At 42.2% G+C, this 23,193-nt stretch overlaps 1 protein-coding gene across 1 annotated transcript in view; it reads left to right on the forward strand.

Moving 5' to 3' along the window:
* The window catches only part of CROCC2 (ciliary rootlet coiled-coil, rootletin family member 2), a 122,091-nt gene that overhangs the window by 56,861 nt on the left and 42,037 nt on the right, over positions 1-23,193 (forward strand). Inside the window, exons 10-17 of the mRNA XM_066598441.1 lie at positions 627-702; positions 6,929-7,018; positions 8,189-8,377; positions 12,186-12,376; positions 16,377-16,559; positions 18,920-19,064; positions 19,398-19,544; positions 21,486-21,716. Coding sequence (XP_066454538.1) covers positions 627-702; positions 6,929-7,018; positions 8,189-8,377; positions 12,186-12,376; positions 16,377-16,559; positions 18,920-19,064; positions 19,398-19,544; positions 21,486-21,716 — 1,252 coding nt within the window. The remainder of the gene's footprint in view (positions 1-626; positions 703-6,928; positions 7,019-8,188; positions 8,378-12,185; positions 12,377-16,376; positions 16,560-18,919; positions 19,065-19,397; positions 19,545-21,485; positions 21,717-23,193) is intronic.

Consider the following 23,193-nt stretch of genomic DNA (forward strand, 5'->3'; position numbering starts at 1 on the left):
CCCATGATGCATCAGCATACTAATACATAAGCAGCTAGAGACTGTACCATCTATGCTGCCCTTACTTTCTGTATTCAGCTAAATAAGCTACAGACCATAAGTATACAGTAAGAAAGATGAGCTGTGATCTCCTCTATTGTAACTGTGTGATCATCAGCAGTAATTGTGAAAGGAGTTTCTGTGACGACCCCACTAAGCAGTTTATGTGGTTGAGTTCATGTAATAGCATCATACAGACTAAGAAACTGACTAGAAACAGAACACCTAAGCCCAAGTAAATCTGAGCTGGTCAGAATTGAGATCACATGACCGACTGAGGTGAAAGAGACCAGGTTGGAAAGGAATAACTAACCAAGGTAACACTAGCTGATTTATATATACTAGCTATATAATGACTGAAAAAGAAAATCACCGGAGTGGCCCTTTAAATATTTCTTCTCCTTCTGGTTCATTTATTTTTTATATTGTGACTAGGTCATACAGCAAACACCCATATGTGTTTTTATATGATTTTTATACATTATTGTATTATTGTCTTTCTTTTAGCACCAGGTAATGACACAAACACTAAATATCTAAGCTTATATGATTTTAATATGTTTTTGTTTTACCTTATTTTCTGAAAGAATCAAAGAGCTGTCTATGAAAGTCGACAAGTTGAAAGAAGAGAACAGTAGGATGCAGAAGGAAAAGCAAAGACTGGTAAGTTAACCGAGTCATATTTTTAATTTTTTTTTTATTTATTGCTTGAGGGACTTTCTGCTCTACAACTGATGTAAAGTTAAAAAAAGATCAAAAGATTATGATGGAGCCGATGAAGACTGGTGCATCAGATCGAGTCCTATTTGTAGCCAATGAAAAGCACAAAACATGCCAAAGATATCTAGGGATCCTATTTATAGTTGTAAATGACCCTCAAGATACTCCATGTGTTTATTTGGGTACTTGGAAGGTAACGGACAGCCAATTTTTAAATAAACCCTCATCCCAGCTTATGTTGTTTTAAAGGGTTTGTCTAATGAGAAAAACCGCTTTTTAATCGGAAGCCATTTCCTCTCTTGCTTCTCTTACCTCTGGCAATCAGCTGTTTTCACAGGGAATATAGCCTTACCTAGCCACAACCATGGAATGGTTGCCCATGTATTGCATGCACAGAACAGATCTGTCAGAGTGGATGACATTTTTACACTACAGCTCTCTATTCTGGTTTATGAGGGGGGGTCCCGATCAGGACTAATAGGGTATATAATATAATTCCTATGAAATAGCCATATGTTCATTTTGCTTGCCCTTTGCACAAGTTGTTTCCGCCTGCAGTCAGGGGGTTAAACAAAAGAGTATTTAATATAAAGAGTTTTTTTGTATATACCACACCATTAACTTTCACCCCGTCAGATGCTCGCAGGTGCGTTCTGGACCCCTCATGGAGGAATCGGCTTATCCGTAATATGGTGCTTCACACTCGGCTAATGAAGCAGCAACTAGAAGATGTATTCACTGTGAACGCTCCTCAGAGAGCCTTATTTTTCACAGAGCGATTACTTTTTTTTTGACTGACACTTTCCAACATTACCCTCCAGGGATTTTCTGTTAACACTGTCACTTGCAGACACTTAATAAAAAGGTCATAAATCCAAAGCAATGAGTGAAATGTGGTTTTCTGGGTAACATTAAGTCACTCAAAGCTGACATTTTTTTCCAGGTGAAATTGTACATAGTGACCTATTAGAATGTAATCTCGGAGAAAGGGCTGGTGCCTTCATAATCGTTTTCAGAGCGGAACTAAAAGGGTTACCAAAGTATATAAAATACAGATATATATGGAGAGAGATCATTAAAGTGAAGCAAAGTTGGCACTTTATACATCCAAATGCGTGTGCACACATACAGTAAGAGTGAATTAAGTGCCAACTTTACCTGGAGTGCTGCCATCTTTTGTTATTTGTGGAGTACAGAGAACCCTGATTTGGGCCCCTCTATTCCCCCATTGCTATACATAGTGTATTTATAATTTACAAATATATATATATATATATATATATACACACACTGTTTAAAAAAATCAAGCAGCTAAAAGGAGTTGTCTTTTGCAGCAAAACTTGGCATACAGCTACATCTCAGGCAGATATGCAAATGATTAGAGTTGCGGCGTGATTGAATAAATGATCTTGCCTTCTGAGGCCTTAAAATTGGTTCCACCATTGGATCAGGAAAAAAAAGGCTCTCAGAGGCTATTTCTGTGCAGTGACCTCTTTTTCTGCTCGTGTAGAGCTTGTTGACCACTAGACATGACTCTATGATGCAATCGAAGAGCTTTTGTACAGTTAACATAGTTTGAGGGCCGAATTATTGGAATGCAATAAGCTGGATGGTTGTAACAACGAATTGCCCACCGTCTGGGCCATTCTGAGCAGACTGTTTGGAGGAATTGGGACCAGTGGATGCGTGAGGGCACACACGGTGACCAGAGTCAGGATGCCCTTGAGAGACCACCAGTAGAGAGGAGCGTCTGGGTGGTGGATAACAAAAAAGTTGGAGCTGCTTGTGCTTGTTGGATGATCAAAGACAGGTGGCGCTATCGTTACAAGCCCTTGTCTCTGTTGGAACCATTTCCAGGCGCTTGCATGAAGGGCATTTAGTCTCATGCGCCCATTACATGTACTGCTTTTGAGACCCACCTACCATCACCTCCGTCTCCAGTGGTGTGGTGAACAACAAAACTGGACAGCTACAGAGTAGAACCAGGTTGTCTTCAGTGACAAATCCAGGTTTACTTTGGGTGCTGGCAACAGCCATGTTCGTGTCTGGAGACTTTGAGGTGAATGCCTCAATTCTGCCTTTGCTATGGAGCGGCACACTGCCCCCATTGCTGGTGTGATGGTCTGGGGAAGGGGGGGCATCGCATATGGCCGGTCACCCCTAGTAGTGGTGTGAGGGACAATGACAGCTCAGCGATATGTTCAGGACATCCTGCAGCCACATGTGTTTCCCTCATGGCGGCTTCCAAGAGGCATTTTCCATCAGAATAATGTTCAGCCGCACACACGGGGGGGTCACAGGAATGTCTCCCTAACATTGTCACACTTCTGTGGCTGCCCAGTCGCCAGATTTATCACCAATAGAACATGTATGGGACCATCTGGGATGCCAGCTTCGACAGTCTATGAGTTTGCACGATCTAGAGGCTCACTTACAGCATATGATACCATAAGTAAGTTCTATGCCTGCATGCCCACCTGTATCACATCTTGCATCCATGTTAGAGGCGGCCCAACAGGGTACCAGAGCCTCCATGCCCACCTGTTTCATATCTTGTATCCAAGCTAGACGCGGCCCAACAGGGTACCAGTGCCTCCATGCCCGCCTGTATCACATCTTGTATCCAAGCTAGAGGCGGCCCAACAGGGTACTAAAGCCTCCATATCACATCTTGCATTCAAGCTAGAGGCGGCCCAACAGGGTACTAGAGCCTCCATGCCCACCCGTATCATATCTTGTATCCAAGCTAGAGGCGGCCCAACAGGGTACCAGAGCCTCCCTTCAAGGATTCAGTTTCCCACAATAAATTATCCTTTTGCTCTGATATGGTAATCACATATTTACAGGGTATGGACAAAAATATGGAAACACCAAAGCTATAATCTGCTTCTTTTTCATCACAACTCTACGCAATGATCGTCTGTCACTCAACACACATTTATGTCTAGGCAGGTGTTTGTCGGATGCCGTTTTTCCAGTCTTACTGTATGCAGTCACAATCTTGGGTACTGTGCCTCGTGATACAGCAAAAACATCCGTTACTTTTGTTACATAAGCACCCAGCATATGGGCCCCAACATTTTGACTGTGTTGAAATTCCGTCAGCTCTGCCATGATTCCCTCACAACTGCGCAGAACGCTGTCTCGACAAATTACGCTAACCACTTGTTGGCGCTGTTATATCAATCATTGTGTCATGCAGCAACTACAGCTCTATCTACTAACTCTGCTGTAGTACACATGTATGGTTCCCGGACCATTAGGAGGGATCTGCATGGGATTTTAATCATTAGCACTGATTTTTGATATAGTTAAAATTTAATGGTAGTATTGTGAAATATGATTTATAATCCCATGGAATCTATATCATATCTATCTATCTATCTATCTATCTCATATCTATCTATCTATTTATCTATCTATCTCATGTCTATCTATCTATCTATCTATCTATCTATCTATCTATCTATCTATCTATCTATCTATCTATCTATCTCATATCTATCTATCTATTTATCTATCTATCTCATGTCTATCTATCTATCTATCTATCTATCTATCTATCTATCTATCTATCTATCTATCTATCTATCTATCCATCTAGTGTTACAAGTGTTTTATGCTTTTGTTTTTCTATTCGTGACATCTATTAAAGCCTCTGCTGCCTTCAAAGAATAAACAGCAAAACTCTGTGGAACAAACTGTATAGGGATTTGTACATCTCCCATTGACTGCAAAGGGATCTCCAGTACAGAAATCTCAAGTCAATGAAGCCATTAGTTGTGCGTGGCTCTCTGTAGCCCTGTGTGCAGCCTCATTTCATGGGAACCAGAGTATTTGTGGCCTACATTTGTTATACGGGTTGTAATATTTATCTGTAGAGTGCTAGATAGTGCGGGAGATTTATTAGGACTGGTGTTTCATCTGTCAGTCCTAAGCAGAATTGTGTTGGAGTAAAATGTGCTACATTTATTAAGTGACTCACGCCTCCTACTACATTAGGCACATAGTGGGCTATCCTAAAGCCAGAAAATAAAATCTATGCTTGCTACGAGCAGACCTAGATTTGAATTGCATTTTCTGGCTTAAACCCTAATACATGTGACAGCCTGCTGTTCACCACACCCCTCTTGCTATAATGGAAAAACTCAGAGCCTTTACTACTTCATATTCACTTCCTGACATACATACAGCTATATACTTACCCAATGCAGTTAGGATGTATATAGCCGTCCACAACATATGCTGTGTATGGAGCGAGTTTAGGAGCCGAACCCGCTCCATATAGGGCGAGTGTTGGCTGTTTCCAACAGCCGACACCCACCCACAACAGCCACAATCTAGATAACTCCGATCGCAACTATTGACCCTTTAAATGCCACTGTCAGTTCTGACAAATGCATCTAAATGTTCCAATCAGTCGAGACTTAAATGTCCCAAACGATCCCACCGTGATAAAATTGCAGGGGTGCTTTCTGGGTGTCATGGCAGCCTGAGGGCTTCTGAAGGCCCCCAGGGCTGCCATATATTTCTGTCTATTAAGATGTGCCTGTTGCACATCTTTAGGACTTGTTCATACGAGCGTATATATATCGCCTGGCGTTTTCACAGCTGGCCGTTATACGCTACCATCTGATGCATTAGATTCCAATGCATCAGTTCACACAAGCGTATTCCAACGGCGTAAAAGCACCCAGCCGGGCAGGAAAGATCTAGGAACTATCTTCCTGGCCGGACTACGGACGCTGTCATAGACTCCTATAGGAGCTAATGACAGCGGCCGGAGAGGGGAGGTAGGAGGGAGTTTGGCAGCATGACTGCTAAACTCCCTCCCCTTTCTCTCCTCCTCTCAGCCCCTTGCCGCTGTTTGCAATGGGAGGGGGCGGGACAGAGCTAAGCCCCACCCCCTCCCTTTGCAAACAGTGGCAAGGGGCAGAAAGGGGGCGGGAGCTCAGCACACTCACTTCCACCTCGTCCCGCCTCTTCCCCTTGCAGAGAGCCGGCAAGGGGGAGGGAAGAGGGAGATATCTTAGTTGAGCTAAGCTGTCTCCCCTCGCTCGACGGCATATATGTTGAGCCCGCTCATCAGATGGTAGCGTATATTGGCCGGTCGCGAAAACACCGGCCGATATACACTCGTGCGAATAAGCCCTTAACATGAAGCCTTTTAAAACACCGTATAATGTAATACCATAGTATTGCATTATACGGTATAAGCAATCAAATGATTGCAAGTTCAAGTCCCCTCTAAGGACTAAAAAATTTTTTTTTTTAAAGTAAAATTAATTTTTTCTAATTAGTCTAAAAATATTAAAAGTTTAAAAAAACTTTTCCCAGTTGTCACATCCAAAAAATGAAAAAATTTAAAAAAATCTAAACATCAATATTGCTGCATTTGCTCAATTTCCCAAAATATCCCATTATGATTATTAATAATAGTCCTGCATGGTTATTGCATTCCTTCAGAAAAAAGACACAACAGAATTGTGTTTTTTTTTCTTCATTCTGTCTTATGTTCCCTAAAATAGTACCAATACAAACCACAGGTCGCCCTGCAAAAAAAAAATGAGCCTCAACACAACCCTATTGGCAGAAAACCCACCCTGAAAAAAATGGTACAATTGCGTTTTTTTCCCAGTTCGCCCCACTTAAAAATTTTTCAACGTCTTCTAGTGTATTATATGGTGCGCTAAAAGGTACCATTGAAAAATATAACTCAACCCGCAAGAAACAAGCCCTTATGTAAATATGTCACCAGAAAAATAAAAAAAAGTTACACCTATTTTTGAAAGTGAGGATACCAGAACTGCAGAATGTGACCCGTATGCATGTGCGGCAGTTACTTATATGCATTGCCATACTGGCTATATTGGACTTGTCCAAGTAGTGCTTCTAGGGGAGAATTATTCTGTACTTATGGTGTCCAATGGAGCATAATTTAAGGAAAACGACAGGAAGAACACCATATGCCTCCATTTGAAACCTGATGCTCACAGAGATAGTGGAGGGCCAATGCACCTCTATGGCGACCCGATGTTGTCTTCTTACAAAACAGAGCTGTAATATGTCCACATGTATTAGCTTGAACTGTAATAAGTAGTAAAATTACCTGCTGCAAAGATTGGAACAATGATACCATACTAAGTCATCTATGTCCTATTTGGTGCAGGAAAGCACTGGCTGTAACACCTGGCAAGAGCTGGAAGGTGTCAGAGAGGAATGTGAAACATTACAGCAAATCTTAAATATCATCACTCAGGTATGTAGCATTGTAATGCAGAATGTACAAAGAGGCTTTATACACAACGTCTGCAGCCTAAATTAACATTTTAATTCTTGACAATGATCCCAAAGACCACCGAGATTTAGAAGGGTTTCCAGATTTTAGCAAATAAGTCTCAAAGAGTACTTGTCACGACTCCTTTTAGTAACTACTTGTATTCCACATGAAATAATAATTCTGGAGTATCACTGCTGTTATTCCTCCTGGAAATGTATAAATAAACTACTGGCAACTGGGTATTACCTTTCCACTTCTCAAAGGGGTATGTGTCTGCAGTCTGCTACTGTCAGGACTCATTGGACAATCTTAGACTTCATTCACATGAGCATATATCGGCCACATGACCGCCTGATATACGCTGCCCATTGGATGCATTGGTTTACAATGCATCAGTTTAGATGGGCGTATTCCCACAGCGGCCAGGAAAGATAGTTCAGGAACTATCGTCTGGCTGGAATACGGCGGTGGCTCCCATAGACTCCTATGGGAGGTTATGGGAGCTGCTGGAGAAGGCAGGTGGGAGGGAATTTAGCAGCGTGTTTAGCAGTCGACAAGGGGGAAGCAGTTTAGCAAAGCTAAGCTGTCTCTCCCCGGCCAACGTTATGTCGGGCTCGGCGTAGACTCGTCGGACCAGGCCGTCTAAACGGGTGCACAAACGGGAGATTTGTGCATCCGTTCACACAATTTACATTCATGCTGTGGCGAAAATCGCCTACGCCCATGTTAAAGAGCCCTTTGACTGTGTATGGAAAGCAAATCTATGCTCATAGCTGGCGTAGGTTTGCTTTTTAGGCAAACAGACACACAAAAGAGGGGCACAAGTTTCTTAATTGGCATGCACATCTTATTCCTGTGTACATTAAATTAAGACCGTTTGGGTACTATTGCATGAACACTGTTTTACCGATCATTGCCGAGCTACATCTAGACTTGCAACTTCAGCACAGCAATTAGCGGTAAATCGCCAGCACTTGTGTGGTAGCACACTGTAACATACTAATTAACGCATGATGATGCACTGTCAGGGTGTCTGTACGCATAGCGCTTTGTGCTGGGTTATCTGCTTTTTTGACTGCATGGCAAAAACATGTTACATGTATGGGCACCTTGCCTTGACATTATATTTCAGTATTTTCCTATTTACAGGTGTGTCAAGCAGATACAAAGCCCGATACCGTGAATGCAGAGGAAGATGGAAATACTGACGAAGAAATGCGCCGTTCTGTATCTCCATCCAGTAGGAGAACCCCAACTCGTATTTGTGCATCTCATAGACAAAACATGACCTTTAAGGCAGTACAAAATGCTCTGCAGAGACACCAGGAGAAAGAGAAAGTAAGGGAAAATATACTTGTTTGTTATGGGACAATTCAAATCTTGGGGAACAGTGACAGAATTACAATATTCAAAACAATAGATATGTCACGGCCCTTTCACGCAGAACGGAATATTCCGCAACATTGCTGCAAATCTGCCCTCCTATGGAAAATACAATGCTAAGTCTTTGGGATGCAGTTTTCATGCAGATCTACATGCACATTTGCCCTATCAATGGGCAAAATTTGCATGCGGTATTTCGACTTGGAAAATCTGGTTTCTGTGCGTTTCCACCTCAAGAGGTGACGTAAATGTTTCCACCGCGAATTCGCCATGTGAGCACACCTTGACAGAATATGCCCTCCTGCAGAATATTTAGCACCAAAATCCACACTGCTACCATGCGGATTTTGATGCGCAATTGAAAATAGCTGAATTGGAGCGTTTTCAAATGTGCAGCCGCTTTAGGTCCCCTTAATGACTTAAAGCTATTAGTATGCTACTAGTTGGTCAGTCAGTCAAGTCTCAGCAACTCAATGCAGAAAGTAAGGTTGAGGCATGATCCAGTGGTTCAGACCAATGTGGAAGAAATGTCATCTCTCTCATTTTGACCATGGAATGACTTTACATATCATTCTTGGGGGTTTGAACATCTCAGAAGCTGATCTGTCAGGATTTTTCCACACACAACAGTCCCTACAGTTTGCAGAGAACGTAATGGGCTTATCCAACTATTAAAACTTTTTTTAAAACCACTGCAAATGCTGTGAAGCAATACAGAACTGGCCTTGTACGAGTATTTCACCCACTGATCCACGTCTGCTTCCACTGTCTTCCTGGTCTTTGTTTACACACAGCTTGCACATTCAGTGGCTGGAGTGGTCACAAACCGTCCTCCTGGCATCATGGCTCCCATCATCTGAATAATGATGCCAGCAGTATGGCAATTGACAGCTCTGACCACTGATTTGCTGCAGCAGTCACGTGGTAGTTCTTGGCAAGCAAAGACCTAGAGGACTGAGAGAGCTGCAGTGCTGGATCGCCAGGGCAAAGAACAGGTGAGTAGTGAGTTTTTTTAATTGTTTTACAACATTTTCAAAATTGAAAAAAAAAATCCGATAGTTGGATAACCCCTTTAGGTGGTGTGGGTGAAAATAACTTCATAATGGCCAAACTGATTAAAGTTAAGAGGAAGGAGACGGCAACTGAAACCGCAGTGCACTACCACAGTGGAGAAGAAAATGCACTTTTGTGTATATTATCCTCTATTGTTAGCTAACAAACCGAACCTGCAATGGGCACAAGCTCTACAAAACTAGACAGTTGGAGATTGGAAAACATTGCATCTGATAAATCTTGTTTCTTGCTTCACCATGCAATGGTATGGTCAGTATTAGGCATAATCCCATTAATTCATTAACTTTATCAATGCAAACCAGAAACGAGCTCTTCTACAGACGCCCCCACGCACGGACTGGCTGGAAACCACAACTGATGCACAGGAAAATGGAGAAAGTCCATTGAATGTGATTGGTTCATCAAGTGCTGGCTCTGATTGGCTGAGCTGCGGTGCTCGAGAACCAACCACAGCCAGTGCTTCCTGGAAATGGGGAATTTGACCCCTGACCAGGAAGTGCTGATAGAAAACTACAAGCAAGTGCTGGGGATCTGCAGGGAAGACCTGGCAGAGTGAATAGCAGCTGTTAGGTGATAAAAATATATATATATTTATTTATTTATTTATTTTTTTAAATCCCGGCAAAAGAGTGCTACAAAGTCGCACAATTGTATCATTAAGCACTGGGAAAACATCATCCACATGGGTCAATATTCTTGCTAAATGATTTCAACATCCAGTTGCATCTATACCCCAACAAATTGCTGCAGAGTAGAGATGAGCGAACGTGCTCGGCCACGCCCCTTTTTCGCCCGAATACCGCGATTTCCGAGTACTTCCGTACTCGGGCGAAAAAATTCGGGGGGCGCCGTGGCGGCACGGGGGGTAGCAGTGGGGAGTGGGGGGGAGAGGGAGAGAGAGAGGGCTCCCCCCTGTTCCCCGCTGCTACCCCCCGCACCGCCACGCCTCTCCCCGCCCCCCGGCGCCCCCCGAATGTTTTCACCCGAGTACTGAAGTACTCGAAAATGGCGGTACTCGGGTGCGTAAGTACTCGAAACGAGTACGTTCGCTCATCTCTACTGCAGACCTGAAGGAAGTCCAATGCGCTACTAGATGAGTTTCTTTAATATAGTGACCATTCAGTGTATATAATAATCTTTATTTGTATAGCGCCAACATATTCCGCAGCGCTTACATAGACAGGGGGAATACAGAAAGACAAAAGTACAAAAATTTCAGTTACATATAGTAATCAGTTGATGGAAACAATAGGGGTGAGGGTCCTGCTCCAACGAGCTTACATACTACAGATAGTGGGGTGATACAGAAGGTAGAGGGGCTGGAGATGTGCACGGTATGGCGGGGTGGAGAGCGAGGGATGCTATACACATAGACAATGGACAGTAGGTCAAGGAGCATGTTATTGGAGAGGGTAGAGTCTGGTGCAGGGAAGGCTGATCAGCAACGAGTTGCAATAATCGAGCCGAGAGTGGATGAGGGCAACAGTAAGCGTTTTTAGCGTGTTTATAGTTAAAAAAGAGCAGATTCTCGCGATGTTCTTGAGGTGCAGCTGACATGTTCGGGCAAGAGATTGGATGTAGGAGGTAAAAGAGAGATTAGAGTCAAATATGACCCCAAGGCAGCAGGCATGCTGTCTGGGAGTTATAGTGATGCCACACACTGAGATGGAGATGTCAGGATGAGGTCGGTTAGTGGAGGGCAAAAATACCAGTAGGTCAGTCTTAGAGAGGTTTATATGCAGATAAATAAAGAAATTCCCACCTTCACGTCAGGTCGTGCTTGCTCCTATGTACTCTTTAATCTGTATCCTCTTTTCAGCAGGGATTGCTTCACATCCAGTGCCACTCAATCCCAGTGGCTCATCAGTCCATGGACAAAAGCACGTAGTAGGAGCTTGGATTATGTGAATAATTTCCTCTGCTTTATTAGAATAGTGCTCAGTACAAGGTTAATGCATGTCCATGAACATGCAGTAACATTGTTTTACATAATCCAAGCTCCTACTACGTGCTTTTGTCCTTAGAGAGGTTTAGTTTTAGGTAGAGAGAGGACATAGTGTTAGAGACAGCGGACAGACAGTTGGTGATGTTTTGGAGGAAAGGTGCAGAGATGTCACGGGAAGAGGTGTATAGCTGGGTGTCATCAGCATACAGGTGGTATTGGAGGCCAAATCTCCTGATGGTTTGTCCAATATGGGCTGTGTAGATGGAGAAGAGGAGGGGGCCGAGGACCGAGCCCTGGGGGAGCCCAACAGCAAGGGGAAGAGGAGGGGAGGTAGAGCCAGCAAAGGAGACGCTGAAAGAGCGGTCAGATAGGTAGGAGGAGAACCAGGAGAGAGCAGTGTCCTTTAGACCGATGGAGCGAAGCATACTGAGGAGGAGTTTGTGGTCAACAGAGTCAAATGCTGCGGAGAGGTCAAGGAGGATCAGTAGGGAGTAATCGCCCCTCGATTTGGCTGTCAGTAGATTGTTGGGGTCGGGAGCCAGACTGTAGGAGGTCGAGGATATACTTTACATAGTGCATCTATAGTTTTTAAATAATTTTATTATCACATTGGTATGTGTTCACAGCAATATGACTTTTAAATAATGTTTTAAACATTTCTGGAGTTAGACCACCTAATTGTGGTAATGCACAACCCGAGAGTCTATCTATACATAGACATCTACCGTACTTATTCTTGTGCAGGAGCTGCTTTCTGAATTGGCGAGGGCTCTACAGTCTGTGGAGGACACCAAGAGGCAGCTGTTAAATAGCCTGCAAGACTCTGAGAGAAGAAGGCATGAGTTAAAGAGGGAGAAGGATGAGATCAGTAATCTACTGGAGAACATCAAACAAGAATCTCAGAGGTGTCAGTCCAGTCTAGAATCACTAAACAGGTACATCAGTTTGGGTTCATGAAGTTCGTGTCAGACTTTATCGGAGCTTGTTAAGTAGAAGTATGTTAACTAAATACTTTTATCTTATTTCCTCTGCATTAACATATACTGGTGGTGTCACATGTTAGAGGTGAGTTTTTAGTTGTCCTGTCATATGAAATATAATGCTCCTTAATTTAAAGGTTATGTCTTATCTCAAAAACTTTTTTCTCAGTCGAATCCAGTGCAGTGTTCAACTGATGGCAATAGCTCAGAAACCTTTTATTATGGTCAAGGGAAACTGCTGCAAGTTATACAGTTTTCCTGCAGTGGCCACTGCAGGATAAATGTGGTATTACATGCCAGCTTATTGGCATTCATCTGAATAGCATCTGCAACTCTCCAGTATGACTCATAGATGGGTGTCCTAACCAGAGGACACCATCTAGTATGTTCTAGTTGGACATATGGAAAGGACTTCCTGAGATGAGACAACCCCTTTAAGTTTAACAATATACAATACCACAGTGCACATTTTAATTGCATGACTTTTTTGCATGACTTTTTAAATTGAAATATTAAAAAAGGAAGTTAAAAGGGAAAATTAGCAAATAAGGGCTTATTTACACGGGCAATATTCCCATGCAAGTTCTGTCCAATTGCGATATAGACAGAACTTGCACTGGGAAAGAACCTATTCATTTGAATGGGTTCATGCATATGAGTGATTTTTCATTTGGACTGATGGTCCAAGTTTGAAAAACCATTCCATGTCCTGTTTTAATGCGGGTCTCACACGAGAATCTCTGTTGTAATTTGCATCACCCATGTAAATACACCCTAAGGACTCTTTCACATGAGTGTCATTTTCACACAGTATAGGTGCAGCAAAAAATTTGTGGCTAACTGCATGAAAAATAGCGTGAATGGACGATTTCCCATCCATTGCATGTTATCCAGCTCCCATAGGTCATGTCCTATCTTTTCACACAGCACAGATCTTAGATGCGGACATTGCAGTCACGCATGCCCTATCTTTTTAAGATGCAAGTTTTTTATGCGTCTAAAATTCCTTCATCTGAACGCTTCTATAGGAAACCATTGGTTCTAATAGACGTGATTTTTTGATGTGCCTATTCTGCGCAAAAACAGCTCCTGTATGAAAGAGCCCTTAGAGAAACAGAAGGAAGCAAACAAACTATCCCTGGGGAAGAAGAGGCTGGAAGCGTGGGATCTGGTCTGGCTGTCAGGTGTAAAGCATGCCATGAAAGTTCCTCTCAATTCAATGTAGCATGGCATTCAACAGATCTGAGTCTTGGGATAGATTTGGAAGCAGTTTTTCGGTGTCTGTATCAGTAGGCCGGTGGAATGGTAGAACACTTATGGAAAGAGCCCACAGATCTGAATGATGAATACATCCAAGCCTGGTCAGCCCCTAGCTTCCGGTGGCGTCAAGATACACCAGTACCGAATACATCTAATTCAAAGTTTGAGTGAAAGCCTACAGTGACATTGGATTGGGACTAATACCAAGAGGTAGAATTGATACATGATGCCAGTCTCGTCTTAATTTGTGGAAAAAAGTTCAGTGAAGCAACTTTACACTGTGCAGAAAAAATTCTCACCATGATTTCCACTCCATGAGCGATACAAACAAGGTTAGAGTACAACAGCTGCAGAACTAAGCGAGCTTAGTCGTCACTATAGAACTTTAATTATATCTAAAAGAATTCTAGATGAGGCAGTCAGTCAGAAGGGATGGGCTCAGACTCAGCCCGCCGTACACTATATATATTAAGGATTACACGCATAGCACTCCTATAGATGCTATAGAAACAAGCTATGTATCTGTTATGTTCTATATTGTTTGAGTCTACATTCTGGAGTCCCGAAGGAAGGAATGTTTATCTTGCTACATTGTTTCATTGTAAGGCCACCTTGTTGCATTATAGTACACATATGTTCACACAGCACTGTGTGTTATCTTTAAAGCGAACTTTACCAAAATTGTACTGTTACAGGAAAATGTGCTTATGTGTTTAGTGAGAGTTTGGTGAAACATTTACTTGCATGTCAACGGCTGGTGACAGTCTGTCTGAGTGGAATGAAATACCAGTTAATGATATATCAAAGTATTGGGTTTTGTGTCAGTAGCAATGGCATACAGTTTATTGGAGATGTGCCATATTTACAAAGATGGTACACAGACATATGTGAATTTAACCAAGCACTATATACTGATTAATCGCTGCATTAGGAACACCTACTCAATAGCACGGTTGTCCACCTTTTTGGACAATCACAGCTTTCAGATGTCAGGGAACAGATTCCACAAGGTGGCGAACATCCTCCATACTCAACTCGACCCATGCCCGCTGCCGCAGCTCCATCAGTTGGTGCACATTTTGTGGATAAGCAGGAACAGATCATACAACCCTTTTCAACATATTCCAAACATGCTCAATAGAGTTACAGTCTGGAGAGCTTAGGGGCCAAGGCAGTGTGGAGAATTCGTTTTGGTGTTCCTCCAACCACTCCCTGGTGTTCTGAGCTTGATGACAAGGAACATTGTCCTGTTGAAAGATGGCACTGTGGTTGAAAAAGATGTGGGTAGATGCAAAGAAATGGATGCAGATGGTCAGCTAATAGTTCCCTGTGGAGTTCACCATTTAAGGATTGTGGTATGATGACCAACGGTTCTAGCACATTCCAGGAAAATGCTCCCCAGACGATTACATCACCACCACCAGCTTTTTGAACCCCAACGATGGCGCAGGGTCATCAGAGGCAATCTGTGCTACTGATCGCAGGATGCAAATAAGGGAGATGGAATAATACCTACACAGTGCCACCTATTGGAAGGCAGCATTCCTTCAAGCCAAAGTTAGACTCTTTATACAAGTCTTGTAACAGTCATTGTTACAAGGCTTGTATAGAGAGTCTAACTTTGGCTTCAAGGAATGCTGCCTCCCTTAATTGCATATTACCCAAAGGGGCATGAATGGCCTTTTCAGTCTTCTCACTCACAGTCTAGGTGCTCTCTCTAAGGAGAAAAGATAGTGTTTTTGAGCCCTGTCCCAGGTGTCTCACTAGCAAAGCCAGACTCAAATTGAACACTGATGAAGGGCAAATACCCTGAAACAGCTGTCTGTACATGGAGTCTGGCTTTGCTTTTAATTCCCAGTCATTGTTACAAGGCTTGTATAAAGAGTCTACCTTTGGCTTGAAGGAATGCTGCCTTCCAATAGGTGGCACTGTGGATGTATTATTATTTCCTCTCCCTTATTTACATATTACCCAGAGGAGCATTAATGGTCTTTTGATTCTCCTCACTCTCTGTCTAGGTTCTCTCCCCAAGGAGAAAATATAGCGTTTCTGACCCCTGATCACAGGATGTCACACGCCAGCTGTTGCTCAGAGTAAAAGGGATAGATGCTTATCTAATGTCATTGCAATAATTAATATAGCAAATAGTGATGTATAATAGATCATAAAAGTTGAACTTGATTGACTTCAAAAAGATTGAACTTGATGGATCTATGTCTTTACGTAACCCCCAGTTTTGACTGATTGGCCTATTGCTTAGGAACTTGTGACTTTGATGATCCAATAGCATTTTTTACATTATATCTGTATAATATGTTGCGGAATATGTTGGCGCTATACAAATAAAGATTATTATAGTTTCTAAGTAATTAAATGGTTAAATAGTTCGTCCTACAAAGAGTTAGAGGGAAACCTATACACAGTTGAGTGATGGATTGAGATAATCTGTTGTCTTCAGTTTCTTTGTCATTGTCACCCTCTGCTGGAAGATGCAAAAGTCATGTTCTTTGGTGGTGATGAACCTATAGAATGCATATAGGCCTATGAGATCCTGACACCCACGAAACCCTTTTAGGCATCTTCTTTACCTCTTTATTTTCATTTTATTTCATGTAAGTTACACTTCAATATAACTTATCAACTTCTATTAAATTGTACTGAACATTTATTATATGTGTTTTTCTTGTCCTCTCAGAGAGAAGGAAGCGATTGAGCAATCCTTAGAGAATGCAAAGCAGAAAGCGGAGGCATCCCTGATGGAGATTGATAGACTGAAGGCTGTGAATACAGAGTTACTGCGGCAGAGGGAGGTTTTGGAAGAGCAAAAGGAAGAATGGAACAGGGAGCAAGAGCGTAACCAGAAGGAGCTGGAAAGAGGGTGAGGAAAAGGAAGGTGCAACTTGTTCTCGTTCAGAGTTAAGGCTTCCATACACCTGCAGTAGCTGTCGGCTGAGATATTTCTTCCGACTCCTCTTTACACACAAGTAGTCGACTTGACCAAGCATTCAGAGATATACCTCTACCAGAGCTTATTGACTGGTGGAGGAATATCTCCGGGGGGAACAAAGGGATTGGGTGTTTAAATTCAATGCACCCAATCCTTCATTTCCCCGACATCATCTGTCAGCGAAAAATTAGGAGGCCTCCATACATATCTGACAGCATTTTTAACTGATGTGTATGGGGGTGCTTTTACTTTTATAAGAACACTTATTAATCATGTGGCACTAGCTCTCCTACACTCAAATAATTAGGCTCAATTTAAGGACCCATTCGCAAGGGCATATATTGTATCCATATTCATTCCTGCGTTTTGAACACCAAAGGTCCTCATAAATGTCAATGTGGGGGGAGGGGGCAGGGTGCAAATGCACACGCAATATACAAGGAGTTGTGTGATACGCTGCCTAATTGTGCAGGAAAAAGAATACATCTGAAACTCATTAGACGAATTAACCATTTCAATCAGTGCGTTTTTTTTGCCTCTCGTAGATAAACATGCATTTTGTGCGCAAAAAGTATAGTAAAATACGCCCATGCACACAGAAAAAAAGCATTGTTTGTTCTGCAAAAAATGCTACGCTTATATGTGCGCAAATACGCATACTCTCATGTGAAGGTAGCCTAAAGGCAGCTTCAGATAAACACATTCCAAAGTACACTCGCTCCTGCACAACATTTTTGCACAGTGAATGAGTGTACATTGCGTGTGTGCAGGCACCGCTACTTCACATGGGCAGGGAATCGCCCCACCCTGATTTATATGGCTATTAAGCCAAATTAGGTTTATTGTTTGCCTGAAACCACCCTAGGTCCCTACAAATGTCAAGTAACTTTACCAATACTCTGCTACGTATGGTCAGAACATATTTTGAGTTACAGCATGTCAATTTCTCTGATTCATAGTTGCTGAGCTCTAATTATTTAGCTTTTATTTGAGCTTCCACAATGTGTAATTTGTAATTTATAAATTGGAACTTTTATTATTTTGTATCCAGACTTTTACAGCTGCCTTTTCAGAATAAGCTTCTGTGCGTAAAGAATAATACAATATCAGGCCGATACAATATGACTTGTATCCCTCATTTTCACCAGTTTTCCCTCTGCAATCTGCAACTCTAATTTTGAATTGTCTCTGAGATGGTGGGTGGAGACTAGTTGCAATGATGTCTCCAATTCTCAGCACATGGAAAAACAGTACATTCTGCTCCTTAACTCTCTGTAGCACACACAAAGAAATAACAGCATCATGGAGGATAGTGTACAGCAGTACTCAGCATTGTAGATGCGATTCCAGTAGCTGTGACACACTAAACACTCACTATTAGCATCAACACCAGCATTTCTGTGTGAGGTTCTCTGCTTCTTCCTCCCTCCTGCCTTCTCCATAGACTTTTATGGGCAGCATGAGACAACACCTGCTTCCACTTTCTGTACTGCATCTCAGTGTCTCTTACTAGAGATGGACTTCACATGACAACAAGCAGTGGACAACAAATTAAAAGGAAGGAGACTCCTGGTAGCCAGTGCTTTAGAACAATTTTTAACACAAAAATGTCATTTTAGGCAAACCAAGTGATTTGAACTTATGCAAATTTTCACATTGGCTGTCATATTAACACATATTGTCTCACAGCGTGGGGACCATTTAAGCACGCTGTAAAAATAAGTCACAATGAAATCCACTCCAAAACCTGTATGTGTTACATGTGGATTTTGACATGGATTTGGGTGTGGAATTGGCACAGTAACGGGGTCAGAATTACTGCGGTTTCTGCTCTTTGCAATGCAATGCTGTTAATGGTTAATTAGGCATAAAGCATCTGATGGACTCCCTTTAACTAATTACAATATCTCCTAGATTTGTGGTGGATCCAAGCTATCATTGGCTTAGGACAGTACTGATGCCAAGGATAAGAGCTGCCTGTACTTTTCCGCCCCAATCACGGTCATGGTCACTTTGTCAATTGGATAGGTGAACGCTTAATTTTAACATAGTTTGACTATACAGTGTAATTTGTTGTAGCTCTCCAAAGTTAATATGTCCTTGCCCTGTAGGGAGGTGAGACACTTGGGATGCCTATAAAATCTTTCCACCACTGTTGTTCCATTGTAATTAACCTGGTTTCCCAGCTCTCAGAATGTATGTCTCTATTTTCTCAGTAATGACTCCATTAAACAGTTTAGCTATAGCTTGGCGCAACACCTCTTAATATTTTATTCTGTATGCCGCTATAGGCAAAGGACCCAAGAGAAGTTGGAAGAAAAAGTTTCAATGCTGAAGAAAGACCTGGTTACTGTTAGAGAGAGTGTAAGTCAGACGGCACTCGAAAGAGATGTCCTGTATGGAGAGAAAGATGCTGTATCCAGCGCTCTAAGCAAGGTGCGTACAGAATGTGGATGGAACAAGTGCAGGTCAGGCCCGTCCTAGAGGATTTCTGTTTCTGATTATATATTTTATTGGTAATCTGTTATATAATGTCACTGTTCTACTGTAGATTTTGTTAGTAAGACAACCGGGAATGAAAAGAAATGGTATTATTGCTAAATAATCAGTTACTAAGTGTTAATCCATAAAGGTTGATACTATGACATGCCACATAGACTATCTTACTTAATCCAAGAACTCTGCATGAGATGCATAGTATTGATCTAAGTACGGTACACAGTGTCTCTTGTGTTGATTGTGTGTTTTTAACTTGGATTTCCATGCCAGGCTGAGTCTAACAGAGCAGAATTAGAGCTGGCACTAAACCAGATGCGCAGTGAACGGGCATCACTAAACGACTCATTGGCCAAAATGGGTGCATTGAATGAAGGTTTAGCACAAGATAAAGTGGCCCTGAATCGTCTGCTTTTACAGGTACTTGAATGTGTTTACAGTATTATTATGTATTTGTCATACACCAATATAAACTATTTTCATTGCATTATTTACAACCAGGCTGTCTCCCATGTGACTAGTATCAAAAAGTTATACTGGTATTCAAAAGCAGAGATGAATTCCCAGCAGCACTGCAATAGTCCTCTTATAGAGTCAGGCAATATAGATGCAAACGCCAGTAAAGGAGCCCAAACCAGACGAGCTCCACAAATGCAGTCCAGATATAAGTAGTAGTAACCGGCAGCAGACAGGAATGTAGAAAGATGCAAAAATGTTTATTTACCCCATTACAGAAAAAGAGTAGCGACGTTTCGGTCAAATAGACCTTCCTCAAGCTAAAGTTATACTGGTATTGTAATGGAAATTTCTAAAACTAAATAAGGGCTTAGTCACACAGGCGCATCGGCGCCCGTACACTGAGCCCTTACTGCAGGAAGAAGACGGACGCACTTTAAGACAGACGACTCCCCGCAGCGTCGAAGAAAGAACACATGACTGGCAATGGAGCCGGTCACATGTTCTTTCTTCCGGCGGTGCGGAGATTCGTCCGCATCTGCAGTACGGCTGTCTTTTGGTGTAGTAACACGGGCGCTCATGTGACTAAGCCCTAAAGGCGAACCCTCTCTTTTGCCTTAGGCCGGCTGTCAACGATGCATTCCGATGTACCGGCGTGGGAAAACACTTTGTTACCACGATTTTCACCACAATTTTCCACGATGAACCTATCATTATGTATACATTGGGCTGTGCTTTCCATAGTTATCCCATAGAAAGTGTTCATTGCATTACCCTCGTGTAGATTATCGCTACGGGTAATGCTGTGAAATATCGCCCGTGGACAGGAGACCTTAGGGTTGTCCCAGCGAGCATCACGCACAAGAGTGATGATCACTCAGTGAATGGAGGCGGAGCAGGCTAGGGATTGCTGCTGGCCACCCTCACCTCCATTCACTGTAAACAGGCAGTCTTTTATAGATGAATGACTGCCTGTTTATACAGACCGATCATTTATAATCCTAGCCTTAGGCCACTCTCACACATGCACTTTTTACTGCGATAACCACAGCATTTTGAACACTGCGGTAATCGCGGTGTAACGCTCCCATTGATTTCAATGGGGCCTCGCAGACATTCAAGCGCTGTCTGCTCTATTTTGCTATTAGAATAAATAGAATAGAATAGAAAACAGGTGATACATTCTCCTTAACCCCTGTACTACCTTGGATCCCAAGGGAATTTTTTATTAGATTTTAAATATTTTTGGGTTGTCCCAACCTAGGTGTGCCGTATATTTCAGTGTGCCTTTAATGCTGACATAAAAGGTCTCCGGGGTTAAATGTTGCCCGTTGAACATTAACACCTTTGCCTGCTCTCACTTCCCTAAAGTATAATACAGTAAGAGAGATTTAAATGCAATGGAACTCTGGCTCAGTTTGCCCCAAAAATCTATCACACATGACATGCACCACAATTAATTATGTGATTTAGACATTTTTCGTACCTCACTTATCAAGTGGATGTGGCTGAATGGAAAAGGCGTGTGGTTTAGCAAGAAATGGATTTGGCTTAAAATGTGTGCCAAAATTGAGCAAACACTTGGTTGCAAATATTGGTGTAAAGTAAGCTAACCAATAGGTTGTATAAAGTTAGATACAAGTATCTAAAGATGCGCCAAATGTATCATCCAGCATGAGCCACTGCGATAAATGTTGTGCATTTCCAGACCGTCTAGTCTACATTTCTGCTGCATACATTTTAATCTGCTCCATTACTTTTAGGCAGTTTTTAAGTCAGTACAGATATCTGCTACTGCATCTTATTACAGGCAGTACTTACACAGTTTACAAAGAAAAGAATGGTTCGTATTTGTGGAACACGTGGGAATTCTTTTATTCTTTTCTTTTACACCTCTGTATGCAGCTGGAGGCTGAGCGCAGTTTGCTGCAGGAAGACAAGCGTGTTAGCGAGGCTACCTGTGTTGCATTGCGGGAACGGCAAGAAGCACTGGACCATGAGACGTCTCAGCTGCAGTCAGAGAGAACCATGCTGGAACGGAAGTGCTGGGAGCGGGAAGAGAAGCAGCAGAAGACTGAGGAGCAGCTGAATAGTGTTCGCCAAGAAAGAGCTAAATTAAAGGAGCAACTTGCACAGGTTAATGTGGCCAAAAAGCCATTGATGCATGGATATTTTAGTCTACGCAAATGAACTATTGTTTTGACTGTAGTTACAAAGTCGTAAAGGGCCACTCTGGTGATATTTTTTTTTTTTTATCAATTCGTTATGTAGCTTGGGGTTATGTATTCATTTTCTAGTTAGATTCTCAGTCTGCGTGATGCTGTTACATGATCCCTACCACTGAAACTGTATTCCCTGTCACATAGCTATAATAGAGGAGATCACAGCTCATCCTGCTGACTGTACACTTACACTCTATAGCTTATTTAGATTAATATAGAAGGTACTGATAATTAAACTGTCCCACAGCAGGCAGAATTGTATAGCTTCAGCTAATTGTTATGCTGATGCATCATGGGATAGATGTAATACTGAAAGTGAGAAATCTTAGCCTCAAGATGGTGCCTGATAAGCATCAGACATGGGACTGCAGTGCAGGGACGTGATTGGAATACACAGAAAAGACTTCTATAGTGTAACAGGCAATCAAGTGAGGGGGGTAGGCATGAAAAAATTTGATTTTCGCCAGGGTGGCGAATAATCAATCCATCGATCTAAAAATTTTGTAGCATCTTTCATAATGGGGACATATAAAAAAATGTCATTGGAAATAGTTTTTGGAGACAGACAATTTTATGTATATTAGTATCTGAGCAACATGTTTTGCATGCCCTCCATAGACCTGGTTTACATGGTTTAGAGTAATTTCAGTTGCAGTTTTTTAATTTAGTGTTTTTATTTTTTTTACCAATGCCAGCAGTAGCAGGTAATGAGAGGAAATTATAAGGCTATGGCTACACAGCCGCAACCACAACCTGTAAATTGTAAAAATCCAACTTCGGTGGATTTTTTCTGATCTGCAAGTTCTGGCTGCAGCACATTGTGAGTTGTAATGTGACCCCGTTGACTTCAATGATAGTGCAAGGTCACAGGTCTACATAGTGAACTTTGTGGCCAAAGTCACCATTAAGCCACTTTAACACGGGCAAAAAAATTGTACAATTTTCTTGTGATGCGACAGTGCTACAAACCGCATGTATGTGAAGCCCATGCTTTCCAATGGGTTACTTCACATTAGCGATGTTTTGTAGGCCACTACATTGCAAAAAAAAATATCACGGCATGATGAATATTGCGATGTTTTGTAGCCCATGTTTCCCTATGGAGCCTTCCTTTGTGTTGTATCACATCACAAAAAATCGCGGTTTTGATGCGATGCAACTTTAACAGTTGGAAGTCCTACTATTCCCCTAAAATAAGCTTTAACTGCATTAAAAAAAAAAACTATAAACAATACATTATCTAACAGGCGCTGTTCGCTCTGCCGCACTTCTCCTTCCAAAGCTCCGCCGCACTTGTTTGCAGTCTTCAGCCGCTACTTCCTGGTTAGGGGTTCATAAATCCCGCCTCCAGGAAGCGCTGGCTCTGATTGGCTGAGCCACGGCGTTCAAGA

This window comes from Eleutherodactylus coqui, chromosome 1, assembly GCF_035609145.1.
Source record: "Eleutherodactylus coqui strain aEleCoq1 chromosome 1, aEleCoq1.hap1, whole genome shotgun sequence".
Taxonomy (NCBI): domain Eukaryota; kingdom Metazoa; phylum Chordata; class Amphibia; order Anura; family Eleutherodactylidae; genus Eleutherodactylus; species Eleutherodactylus coqui.